This window comes from Nomascus leucogenys, chromosome X (genome assembly GCF_006542625.1).
Source record: "Nomascus leucogenys isolate Asia chromosome X, Asia_NLE_v1, whole genome shotgun sequence".
NCBI classification, from domain to species: domain Eukaryota; kingdom Metazoa; phylum Chordata; class Mammalia; order Primates; family Hylobatidae; genus Nomascus; species Nomascus leucogenys.
The window spans coordinates 97,762,150-97,779,773 of record NC_044406.1 but is presented as its reverse complement, the minus strand read 5'-3'; the positions used below and the strand labels follow the sequence as shown (position 1 = coordinate 97,779,773).

General features: G+C 39.7%; 1 protein-coding gene across 4 annotated transcripts in view; it reads left to right on the top strand.

Annotated features, from left to right (window-relative positions):
• Positions 1-17,624, top strand: part of DCX (doublecortin) — a 118,501-nt gene that overhangs the window by 81,084 nt on the left and 19,793 nt on the right. For 2 of the 4 annotated variants that reach the window (XM_012499118.2, XM_003262202.2), the window contains exon 5: positions 1,073-1,195. In XM_012499118.2, the coding sequence (XP_012354572.1) occupies positions 1,073-1,195 (123 nt within the window). Of the gene's footprint in view, positions 1-1,072; positions 1,211-17,624 lie in introns of all 4 variants that reach the window. The other 2 variants (XM_003262201.2, XM_030806986.1) reach the window with 1 other exon arrangement.

Sequence of the window (17,624 nt, the reverse complement as noted above, 5' to 3'; positions counted from 1 at the left end):
CCAGAAAAGCTCCTCTAATCTTTCTGTTTAATTTATATTTCAATGCACCTTTAAGTAGGAGGCAACAAGAAAGTGTTTAAAGGAAAGGAAAGACTATATCCTCTACTCTGCTGTTTGATTCCCATTTGTGCATCACAGCACAAGGTTGGAAAAACTGTAGTAGAAAGAGCACTAAACTGGAACTCAGGAGACTTGACTTTTCGACCTTGTTTTACTAATTTCTTGTTTTGTGTCCCTAGGCAAGGGGGTTAAGATTTTTGTACTCTCATCAGCAAAATGAGAATAATAATCCTTCCAATAAATTAGCACTATTAGTGCCCAAAATGACCATAGAAGGGGATGCTGAGTGACCTGCATAGAAAGGGTGTTCCAAAGGTGTCAGACTGAGGCTAGGGCAAATACAAGAACGTTTGGCAGACTCTCCCACACACCAGCAAGCTTTCTTAAGTTTTTAGTGGCAGAGTCACTGCTGGCCCATTTATTCATTAACCCCCCATAAGGGATTGCAATAACATACATGGGAAATCGAAAAGAACTCGATAAATGCAAGATGGTGGTGGTCATAGTGCTTATTTATATAAAGTGACATGATATCCACCATGTGACTATTACAACGTGTGTGGCATGTAATAGTAAGTGGTAGCTCCCTACCTTTCCTTCAAATTACTCAATGGATGTTTCATCTGTGTAGCTGTAACCTCTGAGCTGTTAATCTCTAATTCAGGGAAATTAATTAAACATTATATCAATAGGTGCTATTCTGAGACATAGCTAGCTTGTCCATAAATGATTGAGTTGACTATTTAGTTGCCTACTTGACCTGTTTATGGACTCTTGCCCTTGTTTTCATAATTCAGGGGCTTAAACACCTAGCTTAGCCCAGGTGGCTTTTGAAGGTTTCCCTAATGCCTCCCTCCCCAGAACCATGGCTCCTACTAATAATAAGGACCACATTGTAGTCCTGACCTATTTAGGTCCTTTGGCCTGTGGTGGTTATTGCGGTTTCCAGAGGCTGATAACATGCTGAGCCTGTTTTATCCTCTACTAAGCTGTCTGTGTCCTTTTGCCCCAGAATGCCGAGTCATGAAGGGAAACCCATCAGCCACAGCTGGCCCAAAGGCATCCCCAACACCTCAGAAGACTTCAGCCAAGAGCCCTGGTCCTATGCGCCGAAGCAAGTCTCCAGCTGACTCAGGTAACGACCAAGACGGTGAGTGCTCTTTTCCTAACTGTGCACGCTGACTTCATTTATGGAGGACAATACTCTCTGCATGCAGAGGAATCAGTTCCTCATGAACACCACTGTGTCTCCATGAAACCCTATTCTATCAATTCAGAGACTAAAACAGTCAAACTTGTTTGGAGTCATGGAGGCACAGCTACAACCATTATTCCACTCAAATGGATGCAAACCAGAAGCCTGGCCCATTGTCTATGCTTGCTGTAATGCTTATTTTCATGGTTGTCATCATTTTCATCATCTTCAACATCATGTGGCAAAAAACATATTCAATGGAATTATCAAGTTAACCATAAACCTGAAATTAAAAATCAGAATCAAGAAAAAGAATATAAAAAACAACACCCCAAAGTGTCAACATAGTTGACTCACTTGAGCTTCAAATTTGACTCTGAAGTAATTAGAAGCCAAAACAAAAAGGGAAACAAGTACACTACATATATATGCCATATATATAGGGGACAAGATAAATTGTATAAACCTCACAACTGGAAAGTAAAGCACAGACCAGGTTCTAAAAGAAAACAAACAGATTTGCCATAGAAGATTTTGTTTAGTGGATAGTGAGTTATCTAAAACATGTGGTCTATTGATCACTGCCAACCCATGAACTATTTGTTACCAGTCACTCTGTGGCAAGATTAGGAGCTTGTGCCAAATGTAAATAAACTATGCCATTAAGCAAACCACTTAGCTCAGCTGACTTTTTTTCAGAGCCTGATTTTATTGATGAAGGCAGCAGTATGTTGATTTGCATTCTGATGTGAACGCTATCTTGTCTTGGACCCACAGTTTGAGTGACACTGATCTAAGAGGCAATGTCTTCCATTATTTTATAACAAATATCAAAAATAAAAGGCTTTAGAAGTCCAAGTTCAGAAGCTTAGATTTATGCACAATTTGAGGTTCTTCACACTAAGGAAAGTGTATGGTCCAAAATACTTATACATTTGTCATCCCAAGGCTCAGAGTTTATCATGAGAATTCTTGCAGTCTGAGAGCCTTGGGAAAACAAAAGGGCCCTTCAGTTTGGGGCATCATGAGCAGCCTGATGGCTATGAAATGCTTGTGCCAAGATGAATAGCCTGTTCTGCCTGCATCACACTGCCAGGAGCATGCATATCACCAGCCATCTCTATTCTTGGGTTGAGGAAATTAAAGTATGAAAAGGCAGCCCAGGCTTTTAGTACTTCCATGTCTTTGCACTCCCTGTTCCCCCATACCTGGAATGCCATCCCTCTAACCCATCAGCCTTTTTTGCTTGAAAACTCCTATTCGTCATTCAAGACCTCACATAGAGATAATCGTTCCAGTCTCTGCAATACCATAGCATGCCATTCATATCTTTGGGGTAATATTCACCACACTGTGTTGTCAAGTATGTGTTTACCTGTCTACTTCCGCAATTAAATGCTGAGCCCCTCAAAGGTAATGTGGTCGGTTCATTTTCATATCATCAGTGCAGAGCATAGTGCCTGGCCCCTAGTAGATGCTCCAGTAATATTTGTGAATAAATAGATGCACAACAGTACCTATTTTACCCAACATGGTGCTAGAGACCAATCAAGCATTTAGATAATGTTTGCTGAAGAAATAAACAATACATGTGCCTTGATGCTATCTTGTTCAAAAGTACAGAAGAGCACATAAATCTATATCTAAGCAAATTTATATTGCTGAAACTACAAAGACCTGGGTTTTAACACTTGGGATGAGAACAAAATTGGACAGTTTTTAAGCAGAGACTTGCAAAAAATACACTTTAAAACACTTGGTCAAGATTAATAAAGTCTGGCAATAATTGCTTAGCTAATCATTTCTCAGAAACAGCAGTAGCTATTTCTGGGATTTCTAACCTGTATTATTTGTATCTTGCTGTGAAACAAATTCATTACCCCAAAACTTAGTGGCTTAAGAAAAAGGCATTTTTTTTTTTATCTCACAGTTTTGGTGGGCAAGAAATTCTAGAGTGTTTTGTCTAGGTGGTTCTGGCTCAGAGTCTGTCATGTGGATATCATTAAAATATTAGTAGGGGCTACAGTCATCTGAAGGCTCAACTGGGGCTGTAGGATCCACTTACAATATGGCTGTTGGCAAGATCTCCTACCTTAGTTTGTGATCCAAGAGAATGAATAAAGAACAAGATGTACTGCCTTTTGTGATCTATCTCCATAGCCAACACTGTCACTTCTCCTTTATTATATTCATTGGAACAGTCACTAAGTCCAACCTACATTCAAAGAGAGAGGAACCAGACTCTATTTATTAAAGGAAAGAGTGTTGAAGAATTTGTAGATCTGTTTTTAAACCACCATATAACTCATCAGTTAGAAATTCTCAGGTAGTACCAGCTTGAAGTAAATAGATCCTCTTTGCAGACTGCATCCAATTGGTTACCCAGCACACATGAACACAACTACCTATAACTACACAGTTTAAATATATGTCAAATCACTGATCTCCAGAATGCCTCCTACAGAATTTCCCTTCTACAAAGTATGCACCTCACTGACTCTAAGATATCAGAGATATAACATGAATATATTAGAACTCAATGAATATTTTTCAAATTGAAGGGAGTTACAATATTATAATAGATCCCAACCCAGGCTTTGGCAGGCAAGATCTGCTCTTGCTTTTTCATAACTCCTTCACTAAAAAAAAAAAAGAAAAGAAAAGAAAAAAAGAAATGAGGATTTATTCCAACCTACACGATAAACAGAGTAACCAATTTGGGTGTATGAGGGGAATTTGCTTGGCAGATAGCAGAATTACAAATAACCTCTGTTTCCTACCACCAATCTAACATGGTGTTCTCAGTTTAAAGAATTGAAATATTCATTTATATTCTGATGTTCATGAACATAAATGAAGTCAAACCCTAGTCTAGACAATCTTTATGGCAATTGCCATAATGTTTGGGCTCATCTCAGATAATGTGTCTATAGCCTCCTCATGATTCCAACCCTGAAGGGTTGTAACATAACCAAGCCCATTTCATGGGAGTTTGTTTAGATCCTAGTCCAAGCCATCCATTCAGTGAACATTCCGTAAGGGCAAAGCTGATCTCAGGCAAAACAGTACCTTAGCTAAAGTTTGGATTTGCTATACCCATTTTCCCCTCTCCACTTCCACCTCACTCAGGACCATTCCAAGCTGGGACGAGGAGATTGGTAAGATATGAAAGAGGAGAGGCAGATGACTCTCTAAGAAGTCCCAGCTACGCCACTTCCTAGCTTTGTGATTTGTGCAAGATTTTTGCCTTTTCTGAGTTTTGATATCATCATTAGATAATTCAGAATTTGAATCTCTATAGATAAGGATAATTTTCCATTGTTATCAGTTATTTACAATTTACAGAGTTGTAAAATAGCTCCCACAGAAACAAGCAGATAACCAGAATGATAAGCTATAGACAGTGCATACTTTTCAGTTGGCATAAATTTCTCCTTACAGACATTTGAGATTTAAAAAGGAACAATTGTTTCATAAAATGTCAAGATTTTTTTAGCTGTTAGCCAGGGACATATACAGGTTAAAATAAACTTAACCAAATGATAATAGGTTAGGTGGGGCAAACAGGCTTTGTTCATTTCTAGGACATGGTAGTAGCACCCTGTTTCCATCCTGTGTTAGTCAGTCTTGGATATGGAACTTGTGAATGGATTTATAAAACTTCTTTCAACCCGAGTAACAAAAGACTCTTAGAATCCAAGTCTATGGAAGACAGACCACTGGAAGATTGTCTTCCTTTGAAGACAAAAGAAGGACCAAAAGTTTTCCTCTTTAGCAGGAATTCTAACCAAATGAAACATTGGCTGGGTTCAGGTTCAGTTTAAGGAATGTTTTGATGTTCTACTTCATTGGAAAATATACAGGTTTGATTCTGGTTTGAACAAGTTTGCTAGATATCTATATCTATATCTATATGGTCAAATTCATGGTTCAGTTAATAGCTAGGTTCATTCTGACTTGAGGTTTAGTAAATTGATGCTATTTGGTCTGTAATTTGTGCTATAATTTGATTCTTTATTCCTTAGTCTTTAGACCGTAAGTTGTCCCCTTTCCTGTTCTGCCCCATGAACAAATCAAATCCTTCTACTTTATTTCCTTCAAGTTCAATCCTCACTTCTGCCAATATTGAGTTTGCCCCAAATGGAATGTCTGTTGCTAAGCCCTAAACTCAAGTTAAGTAAGGATTTGGTTGTCTATATAATATTTCTGTAAGGAGCTCATTTTCACCGGGAAGAACTGATGGACTCTTAGAATCTAAGTCATATTAGCTATGTCTGTCTTTAAATCAGGCCATGGAACTGTGGTAAAAAGATAAAATCTGAGCCCAGGAGGCTCCTATGGGATATTTGAAAAAAGCTTATGCAGTGCCACACTTTGATTAACCCCGGACTTGCCATTTTGATGAGCAAAGGTAAGCCTGGCTTCAGAGCTAAAGAAAGACATGTCTCTCTCTGTTTCCATTTCAGCCATTAATGTGTTAATTTTCCCTTTATGTAACTTTGTCCCCAGTTGAATTGAATTGAATTAAAAGGACAAAATAGCTAGTTGCTGGGAAGGAATCTTTCTCTTTCTTTCTTTTTTTTAAGGAGCCCCTGAAGGAAGCTAATTACCCACCCTGGTAGGCTGAGAGAATTGTAATGTGATAATTAGTTTGCTATTCTTCAACAGTAAGTCATTGTTGTAGCAATCCAATGTTCTCCATTCCCCTTCCCCCAACTCATGTGCACCTATTTCTGAAAGTCCGATCTTTTCCGTTCCCAAATTCATAAGAAAGAAAGCCTTCCCTAACAAAATATACAGCCTTTAGAAGGGGAGGTCAAGGGACACAAAACAGCAGGGTTCATGAAAGACCTGTATCCTAGGGTCCTTCTTTTCTGAAACTAGTAGGCTGCTTCGGGTTGCCTAAGATAGAGGGACTTGGCTATTCTGACCTTCTGAAAGTGACTGTCTAGACCAGCGCTGCTCAACAGAAATAGAATGTGAGCCATAAATGTAAATCATGTATGTGATTTTACATTTTCTAGTAGCCACATCTTAAAAAGTTAAAAAACGGGCAAAATTAATTTTGACATATTTCATTTAATGATACGTTCAAGATATTATCATTTTAACATATAATTAACGTAATAAATTACACATTCTTTGAAATTGAGTTGTATTTTACACTTAAAACGTATCTCAGTTCTGACTAGCCACACTTCAAATGTTCAACAGCCATGTGACTATTGGCTGTTGTCTTGTGCTGTGTTAAACAGCACAAGAATGCCTTTCTTCTCTAGCTAAGAGAGATTCATGATAACAATCTTTTTACGTGAATTAGATGCTATGCACTTTGCAAAATATTTCCAAATCTATTACCTCAGTTGTTCCTCATAATTGCACTATGAATTAAGTTGGAAATTGATAATTATCTTTTTTTTACATTGGGGAACTAAGATACAAAGTCTAGGATCTTGGGATCTTCCCAATGTCACACATTACTTAGCACCCAAGAGCCATAACCTCGCTCTCCTGACTTCCCAGCAAGCATTATTTGCAGTGTCCCACTGACACACAGTAGTATGTGGGATGTCCTGTCTGGTGAATGAAAAGGTCTACGTTGGATGGTCCTTGCTTCTTGGCTTCCTTTCCCCTTCTCCCATCTCCAGGCTAGGGAGGTGGAAAGGCAAGGGGTGGGTTGGTGTCTGCGTCATTTCCTTTGTGCTGCTTTGAGCAAAGTCCCACAAGTAATTAGGTGCCTTTCAGTGCTAGCTGAAACAAGACAGCTTAGACATTCCTTCAGCTCCCCTAGCTCCCCTACTGGCAACTCCAAAGGGAAGTGGCATCCTTGACAGAGCTGTGGGAAGAGAAAAACTTCCCCGGTTCCTCCTCCAATCTGATTCTTTCTAAAACCTGCTTAGAAAATGATTGGAGCAAGCAGTATAGTGGGTGCCAGTGAGCACCCCATAGTGCATGGTATATGGTGATATTTCCCTACAACATGAGTCTTATCAGCCAGTCTTGGCTTGGGACTTGTGTTTACATACAACTGAATGTGCAAAGTACCCCTGTAAAGTACTTAGTAGTGCTAGGTGCTATGAAGAAAAGGGATGTTAAGATGAATTCCCTGCCATTAAGAAATTTATGATTTATTTGGGTAACCAGTATACATGTAAATTTTAAAAATATATTTATAAATACTTATATAGCTCCTATTATGTGTCAGGCAACTGTTCTAATCGCTTTATATGTATTAACTAATTTAATCTTTACAACAACCTTGTGAGGCAATTACTATTATCCCCATTTTGCAGATGAAGAAACTGAGGCATACAAAAGTTTAGTGACCTGCCCATCACACAGCTAGTAAGGTGATAGAACTGGGATTTAAACTCAAGCAATCTGACTCCACAGTCCACAATTTTAACCACTGAACCATTAATGCCATGTTAATGGTAATAACTTATTTAAATGCAAAATGCACAATAGATACTGGTAGTAAGTATTATTGGAACTATTGGAGTTCATGGGAGAGAGCTCATTAGGGACTAAGGTGCTAAGGGAGGAATTCCTGGGAGAACTGGAACTTGAAGAAGGGTTATATATAAATTGATAAGGAGATGGATACTTCTGGCTGGCGGGGAAGCATGAACAAAGGGGCAGAGGTGGTGATGAATATGGCTTATCAAAGGAGGCTCTTAAATCTACCTCTCCAGCCTCGATCTTCCTTCTGGATGTCAGACCCATAATGCCTACTAAACAATCCTGTGTATAGGGCTTACATGTGACAGATACAAGCTATCTAAAAATCAAAAGCATTTCCACCTCCCATCTCTTTGTCTGACAATAGAATTATCATCCTGCCTGGGTTCAACACCCTGGTGCTATTTTTGACTTCCCACTCATTAATCCTGCATACCCACTGTGTGCTGTTGTTATCATTGTTGGACATGTGAACCATCTCCATGTGACTTATGCAGCAGTCCTTTCCTTTCTCTTATGACCTGATGTCTCAATTATTTCACAGCCTCCTTAGCAATATTTCTGCTTCAAATCTCTGTCCACTTATCCATGTGGTGTGGTGCCACCACATTTCTCATCCTAAAACACCATTTTCATTGTGCTACTTCCCTGCTCCAAAACTTTCAGTGGCTCCACACTGTTCATTGACCAACACACCTTCCCCTGCCATAATAATGCTGAGAGAGTAAAAAGAGAACACAGGATAGGGCCAATCATTTTGCTTTGGGGAGCACAGCAGTAAAATGCAAAAACAAAAACAAAAACAAACAGAAATAATAGGCTTCGCCTAAGGAAAGCTTCAATTATCTGATACTTGACCAACTAGCCAAAGAATTAGCCCTCAGCCTACATAGAGTGATATCTCATCTCTTGTGGACTAGGATTTCCTAACGCTGTGCCTATAAATTGAATACTTACTCAGTGCTAGTAGTGGTGGTAGTAATATTGATAGAAAATACAATTTATTGAACTCTTTTCTATGTGGCAGGCACTTAACTAAGCACTTTATGTATAGTCTGCCATGTAATCCTCAAAACAGCAACGATTGAGATAATTATTATTCAAATATTACAGATGGGGAACTGAGACTCAGAGAGGTTAGGTTAGCCCCAGGATCACAAATCTAGGAAATGGCTAAGCCAGGATTTAAAACTTTGACTGATTCCAAAGCCTGTGGTTCTTTTCACAAATTAAGAACAGTGCCGTTTATCCTAGTCCCTGCACCAGGAAAACCAGCAGTCAGCGTTGACAACAGGCTAGCTCCACCAGAAACATGTTCTGTTTCTCAGTAGGAAATAAATGTTGACAGCATTGTCAACCCTGAGAAAACAATTCTGGCACTTCCATCAGCCCCCCTACAGATGTCCTCTTTTTGAGGGAAATTCATCTGTGTCAAAATATTGCAGGATTGGGTATATACATTTGTTTTGTAACAAGGAAGACTCTTACTTCTCCCCCTTATTTAAAGGATTCATAACTTCATGCTGTCCAAGATTCCGTAGGAAATATATTTAAAATTCAAATTCCATCTTCTGAAGTTAGTGTCTCACAACCTAAAATTGAATTTGGCTTGAGAGCAAACCCTATGATCAAATCATTGAAGAACTATTCCCAGGCTCTCAGTTCTTGCTTCCCTAATGGATGGGTCTAGGGAGAGGGACAAAAGCTTTTCCACTGAGCAGAAACAATTAACCAAAGCAATCCACACACCCTGCCCAAGGGCTCTTTGGAAAGTATGTGTGAAAACCACAGGGTCTGTCTCTTCGCCTTGTTCTGAAGTAAGTTGAAATCACCTTGGATCTACTTGGATGGCCTTCCAGGAAAACTCCCTGTATTTGTAAGGGGGAAAACAAGGTATCTTTGGACTGGAATGAATAAAAGCTTAGAGCATCTCAGTATGAGAAAAATGAGGAAGTGGCAGAATTGTGTGTTGAGATCTCCCTCTGCAACGCATTAGGGAGTTACAGAACACAAGACAGAAAATGAATCACTAAAAGTTCACAGTGGGAGGTATGTGATGTGCTAACTTAAAAGAAATTTTGAAATAGAATCTGTGAGCAAGTCCAGAAGCCACCATCCAGTGAGAAGGGGCAGAGTTTATACCATTTACGCAAGTCATACCCTCTCTGAGCCCCTATATCCTTGTTAATTAAAAGGAGACTGGTAATACCTGGCCACCATCTCTTAGAGCTATCAGGAGAATAATGTGAGTTCATGTATGGTAAAATGCTCTAAAAATAACTGCAGAAAAACAGCTGAAATTATAAAAAGGGCTCTGAAATTATTATCATAGCTCTTTTGATAAACTGGGGTTGTTTTCAATGAACAATATTTCAAAATGACATCAAATAAAAACCACGAGGCTTGATTTTGAGTTGGGCTCAAATATTGGGCTTAGGATGGGAGGGAAAGCCAGGGCTAAGTGAATGAGCAGTAACTTAGTTTGGTCTGTGGTCAAAGGTTGGGAGAAAAGTAGATGCCAAGCTGTCCCTTTATTTTCTGTACCATTCTGATCATGCAAACTTGAGCCCAGAAAGTATAATGACTCATGTAACTTGCAGCCCAGGCAGCTCTATAATTGCTACACCTGGGGCCTCTTATGCCCAACTTGTACTCAGTTGCCTCCTAGTTTCCAGGAATCGGTCCAGCCTCCAGACAAGGGTATCCGCAGTTTGGGAGTTTAGCATCCACTCTTCCTGGCTGATGACCCCACTCTGTCCTTGGCCACTCACACCAAAATCTGAACTCTCTCATTGTTCTTTGGGAACTTACCTCTCCCTACCCCATCCACACACATACCCCTTATTCCTCATCCCCCAGGAACCCATTTTCCCCCATATATTTAAATCTCCGTAAATCTAGATAAGTCAGCCTAGTTTCCTTACCAACCATCCTGTTTGGGCTTGTCCTGTTCCATTCTGACAGGAAAGGCAGACAGAGCCAAGGAGCTAAAGATGAGTACAAAGGCAAGAACAGGCATAATCATTCAGAGGAGCCAGTGAACCAAGACTGCAGGACCAAGCTTGGCAATTGTGCTGCGTAGCTGAAGGGCACCAACTGAGAGGGTTGACAGACAGGGCATAGATACTATCTTCCCAGAGAACTCTGTAACATGAGGGTAGTTACATGTCATGCTAATGCTCTGTCTGCTATTGTTTCGTGACACCGTGTATGATACCCAGCTGGTTCGGTGAATGAAAGAAAGCTCTTGCTAACCACTTTCTAAATCTAAACCAGACAAACACGATAGAAGCCCTGAAGATGGGTGTCAGCTCTGGTGTCTATCTTCTTTTCATTACTTTCTCTTTTCTCGGCCACAACTTTCACCCTCCTCCCTAGCCTCCATCAGAAAATTGTCACAGGAAGGAATTTCAGAAGCAATTATTATTATTATTTTTTAAAGAGCCTATGTTAGCAAAAACAAAAAAACCGTATAGGCTTTGGAATCAGAGACTTACATTCAAATCCTGTATTTACTACCCCTAGCTGGAACACGTGTGTGCATGTGTGTGAGAGAGAGAGAGAGAGAGAGAGAGAGAGAGAGAAAGAGAGAGAAAGAAGAGCACCTGACCCATCATAGACACTCAATAAAGAGTAATTTTTATCCTATTTTTGTTGATAAGATTGAAAAGGTGGCCTAGGAGATAGAAAAGTTTTTGATGCCCCTTGTTGCCAAGGGGAAAAATGGACTATAAAAGAGTTGAAAGAGATGAGAGAATTTGGACCATGTATAAATAAAAGGTCAGAACAGTGAGACAATGCTGTGGTTCTGAGAAGGGAAATGAGAAAGAGAGACAAGTTAAAGAAAGAGAAGATCCACCAAGGCATTTCCTAATTGCCGCTTAGAAATGGAAGCTCAGAGAAAAGAGCTAAGGATGGTTAGCAAAGAAGAATAAAGGAAAATGAGGGATATCAAACAGTGGTGCCATTTCCAGCCACTCTTAAAATGAAATGTGGATCTACATGGATTTACCAATCCAAGCACACAAAGTTCATCAGACCCTATTTGAATTATTTCCTGCTGTTTCTTTTACTTGACATTTATGTGAATTGGCTCTAGAATCCATGTCAAATGGCACCTTTCCAGATTTTTTTTCCCACAGAATCCATAGACAAAGTGTGCATTTGAATACATTTTATCTAGTCTGTAAATGTAGGGCCTCCTTCAGCTTGTAATAAATCTACATTTAACTGTGCAAGTCTACATTACTTAATTTCTCTATGTCCACTTTTGGATTTCATTCTATCAGGGAACTCTGGGAATGTCTGACAAAGTGTCTGCATTTTTACAACAATGCAGTGAATGGTAGTTAAATTATTAAAAGCTGATTTCCAAAATGCTTGTTGAATGTTGATGACAAAATTAAGTCCTTTATTTACAGTCCTTAAGATTAATTCTTAATTTTAAAAGGGAGAGGAATGGGTGGAGGGGAATTGGGAACATATGTAAACGTACACATATGCAGAGAATGTATAGAGAGGCATATATGGAATATGTACTTATGTACTGCCCCTAAAGTTACTGAGTGAAAATGTTTCAGAGGATACTGACAAAAGACCTAGAAGTTGCTGAAGAGCCTATGCATTCAGCTCTGTAGCCAATAAATAGAAACTGATTCACATGGAGACATGCTTGTGCTTAACAATTTTCCACACTTTGGCAAGGCCAGTGGACTCATTTTCAGCTAGATAAGTGTGTAGGTAAAAAAGACAGTTCTAATATTGAGGGTATAGCAGCCATCCCTTTATAGCTTGGCTAACAAATACTGGGACACTAGAATCTGTAAGGTATATAGCAATAACGTAAAACAAAACGCCAGAGGAGAACTTACCGGGGTTGCCCACTACTCAGACTTCGTGGCCAAGGTCACAGCTCTTTTGGAAGAGTTCTATTGTGTCAGCTCATATAGGTCTCCAAGATTGCCTCTTACCTTGAGTGCTACAGGTCAGGTCCTGCTGGGGAAGCCCTCAGGCACTGTAGGTGGTCCATTAACTGTTTCAACTACTAACTCCTTCATTTCCTACAAAGAGTAATTGACTGCTTTGTCCCATTGCGGCTCCACAGACTCTTGCCTTTTCCAAAGTACATTTGTTATTCACAAAAAAGCCTAGTGCCTTGACAAAGTCTAGTGCCCACATTCTTGGTGCTGTTTGGCACAGGTCATGTTCTTTGGGTGGTTGTATGTATGTATGTTCTTTGGGTGATTGTATGGTATGTAAACACAACACTCTATGCTTATCTGGCCTCTAGGTCCCTATCTACCATGGTGTTCATTCTCTCCCTCCCCCGTGGCCTTAGTGAACCATCATCATCCCTCACCTGGATTAGTGCAATGTCTTCTAACTAACCTCTTTGCTTCTACCCTACCCCTTCCCACTCTACCCTCAGTCTTAACCAACCACAGCAGCTGGAGCTTTAAAATGCAAATTTGATCATATCACTTTCAGCTTAAAATTCTTCTGTGACTCTCCTTCAGAAACCAAATGCAAACTTCTTAATAGGCTACACAAAAAGGCCCCCAGGGGCTGACCCTTATCCTCTGTCTCCAGCCTCATCTCCTGAAACTCCCTGCTGGCACCCTGTGCTTGAGCCATTATGAGTTACTTGCACTTCTGTAAACATAATGTATTCTCTCACACATTCATGTCTTTGTCCCTGCTGGTGCATTTTTTTTAACTTTTATTTTAGGTTCAGGGATACATGTGCACGTTTGTTATATAGGTACACTGCATGTCATGGGAGTTTGGTGTACAGATTATTTTGTTAACCAGGTAATAAGCATAGTACCTGATAGATAGCTTTTCTGATCCTCTCCCTCCTTCCACCCTCCACCCTCAATTAGGCCCCATTGACTGTTGTTCACCTCTTTGTGTCCATGTGTTCTCATCATTTAGCTCCCACTTATAAGTGAGAAATTAGGTATTTGTTTTTCTGTTCCTGTGTTAGTTTGCTAAGGATAATGGACTCCAGCTTCATCCATGGTACTGCAAAGTACATAATCTTGTTTCTTTTTCATGGCTGCATAGTTGTCTATGGTGTATATGCACCATATTTTCATTATCCAGTCTATCATTGATGGGAATTTAGGTTGATTCCATGTCTTTGCTATTTGAATAGTGCTACAATGATTATTTATACACATGCATGTGTTGTTATGGTAGAATGATTTATATTCCTTGGGGTATATATCAATAATGAGATAGCTGGGTGAAATTGCAATTCAGCTTTTTAAAAAATTATTATTATACTTTAAGTTTTAGGGTACACTGAGGTAATTCAGTTTTAAGTTCTTTGAGGAATCACCACACTGCTTTTCACAATGGTTGAAGTAATTTACACTCTCACTAGCAGTGCATAAGCATTCCCTTTTCTCTACAACCATGCCAGCATGTCATTTTTTTACTGTTTTTTTTTTTTTTTTTGAGGCCGAGTCTCACTCTGTCACCCAGGCTGGAGTGTAGTGGCATGATCTCAGCTCACTGCAACCTCCGCCTCTCTGGTTCAAGTGATTCCCCTGCCTCAGCCTCCTGAGTAGCTGGGATTACAGGCACACGCCACCACAGCCAGCTAATTTTTGTATTTTTATTAGAGACAGGGTTTCACCATGTTGGCCAGGATGGTCTCGAACTCCTGACCTTGTATCAGCCTGCCTCAGCCTCCCAAAGTCCTGGGATTACAGGCGTGAGCCACTGTGCCTGGCCAACATTTTATTAATAGCCATTCTGACTGGTATGAGATGGTATCTCATTGTGGTTTTGATTTGCATTTCTCTAATGATTAGTGATGTAAGGCATGTTTTCATATGCCTGTTGGCCACATGAATGTCTTCTTTTAAGAAGTGCCCACTTTTTAATGGGGTTGTTTGTTTATTTCTTGTAAATTTGCTTAAGTTCCTTATAGATGATGGATATTAGACCTTTGTCAGATGCATAGTTTGCAAGTATTTTCTACCATTCTGTAGGTTGTCTACTCACTCTGTTGATAGTTTCTTTCACTGTGCAGAAGCTCTTTAGTTTAATTAGATCCTATTTGTCAATTTTTGCTTTTTTTTTTTTGCAATTGCTTTTGATGTCTTCATTATTAAATCTTTGCCAAGTCCTATGTGCTGAATGGTATTGCCTAGGTTATCTTCCAGGGTTTTTCATTTAAGTCTTTGATCCACCTTGAGTTAATTTTTGTATATGGTGTAAAGAAAGGGCCCAGATCCAACCTTCTGCATATTGCTAGCCAGTTATCCTAGCACCATTTATTAAATAGGGAGTCCTTTCCCTATTGCTTATTTTTGTCAGCTTTGTCAAAGATCAGATGGTTGTAGGTTTGTGGCCTTATTTCTGGGCTCTCTGTTATGTGCCATTGGTCTATGTGTCTGTTTTTGTACCAGTACTATGCTGTTTTGGTTACTGTAGCCCTGTGATATAGTTTAAAGTCAGGTAATGTGATGCCTCCAGCTTTCTTCTTTTTGCTTATCCTTGCCTTGGCTATTTGGGCTATTTTTTTGGTTCCATATGAATTTTAAAATAGTTTTCCCTAGTTCTGTGAAGAATGTCATTGGTAGTTTGATAGGAATAGCATTTAATCTGTACATTGTTTTGGGCAGTATGGCCATTTTAATGATATTGATTCTTACTATCCATGAGCATAGAATGTTTTTCCATTTGTTTATGTCTTCTCTGATTTCTTTGAGAAGTGTTTTGTAATTCTCTTTGTGGAGATCTCTCACCTCCCTGGTTAGCTGTATTCCTAGGTATTTTATTCTTTCTCTAACAAGTATGAATGGGATTGCATTCCTGATTTGGCTCTCAGCTTGGCTGTTGTTGGTGTCTAGGAAGGCTAGTGATGTTTGTGCATTGATTTTGTATCCTGAGACTTTGCTGACATTGTTTATCAGATCAAGGAGTTTTTGGGCAGATACTATGGGGTTTTCTAGATATAGAATCATGTCACCTACAGAGAGATAGTTTGACTTCCTCTCTTCCTATGTGGATGTCTTTTATTTATTTGTCTTGACTGATTGCTCTGGCCAGAATTTCCAATACTATATTGAATAAGAGTGGTGAGAGAGGGGCCAGGCGAAGTGGCTCACACCTGTAATTGCAGCACTTTGGGAGGCTGAGGCAGGAGGATCACGAGGTCAAGAGATCGAGATCATCCTGGCCAATATGGTGAAACCCCATCTCTACTAAAAATACAAAAATTAGCCGGGCATGGTGGCGTGTGCCTGTAGTTCCAGCTACTTGGGAGGCTGAGGCAGGAGAATCACTTGAACCTGAGAGGTGGAGGTTGCAGTGAGCCGAGATTGCGCCACTGCACTCCAGCCTGGTGACAGAGCAAGACTCCGTCTCAAAAAACAGAAACAACAACAACAAAGGGAGTGGTGAGAGAGGATATCCTTGTCTTGTGCTGGTTTTCAAGGGGAATGCTTCCAGCTTTTGCCCATTCAGTATGATGTTAACTATAGGTTTGTTGTAGATGACTCTTAACATTTTGAAGCATGTTCCTTCAATGCCTAGATTATTGTGGGCTGTTAACATGAAAGGATGTTGGCAATTCTAATGCCTAGAATACCCTTCCTATCCTCTCTGCCTATGTGTTGTTATGGTAGAATGATTCTATCCCTGATTCTTCTTTTTTTAAGGGCTTTATTGAGATACAATTTACATAACATATAATTTACTAATTTAACATATGCAACTCAGTGGGTTTTAGTTTGACCACAGAGTTGTACAACCATCATCACTATTTAATGTCAGAATCTTTGCCTTCCCCAAAGAAAACTTGTACCCGTTAGCAGACTTTCAAACTCCTGCCCTTCCTCCAACCCCTGGAAACCATTAATCTACTTTCTGTCTCTATTGGTTTGCCTATTTCAGATTCATCTTTCAAGATTTCTCAGGTGTTGCCTCCTCTTGTTTGTCTTCCAGGCCCCAGATTTCAAAGTCTGTTCTCTGAATTCCAATAATGCCCTATGCAAGGCTATGTCTTAGCGTTTATTTCACTGAATTCTTGCCTGCCTCCCCTAGGAAGTAACTTACTCCTCTCTGAAACCTCGATGTCTAACACTTTGCTTGGCTCATAGGTAGTGCTCCATAGCTACTGGCTAAATGAAAGAATGACAGGGAGGAGGGCTTCTCAATGAGTGGGTGAGAGATGAGTGAGGATATAAGCCAGACAGTGAATGCTTAAGTGTCCATTTTTCAGCTCACTTGCACTTGTATAAACTTACCAACCACTACACTGATGTCTCTTCCGTCTCTACAGTTGATGTGCATGTTCCAGAACCTAGGGAAACATTTCCATAAGTGGTGCAGAAGGAATGTATCCTCAGGAAATATTCATGATACAGCAGTTTAAGCTTTACCTATGGGACTGACAGGAACACTATCAGGCCATCTTTCTGCTTAATGTTTTCAATTTTCTATTTATTCTCTCTGTCTCCCTCCCCCCCACTCTTTCTCCCTCCCCCTCTCTCTTCCTCTCCCCCTCTCTCTTCCTCTCCCCCACTCTCCACACACCCTCAAGATATTTGCCTTTGTTTTTAAAGCACATTTTAGAATATCTCTGTTTAACAATGTAGGTCTTAAGATTAAAAAAAAATAATTTAGTATGAAGTGTCTGAACAAGAATCCACTTTGAAAGCTGTTTAATTGTTCCATTTTAATATTCCACTTTTCTTTCTTCATGATTGGATATTAAAAAGCTCATTAGCAAGGGAATATAAAACAATTTAACAACACAATAGAATATAAAGATGTTTAAAAAGAAACTCTGATTTTCAGCATTTTCTTGGCTAGAGCCAAATGGGGGTGAACGCTGACTCTGGCTACCATTTTGGATCTTTATGTGTCTCTATGCCTTTCCTCCTGTTTC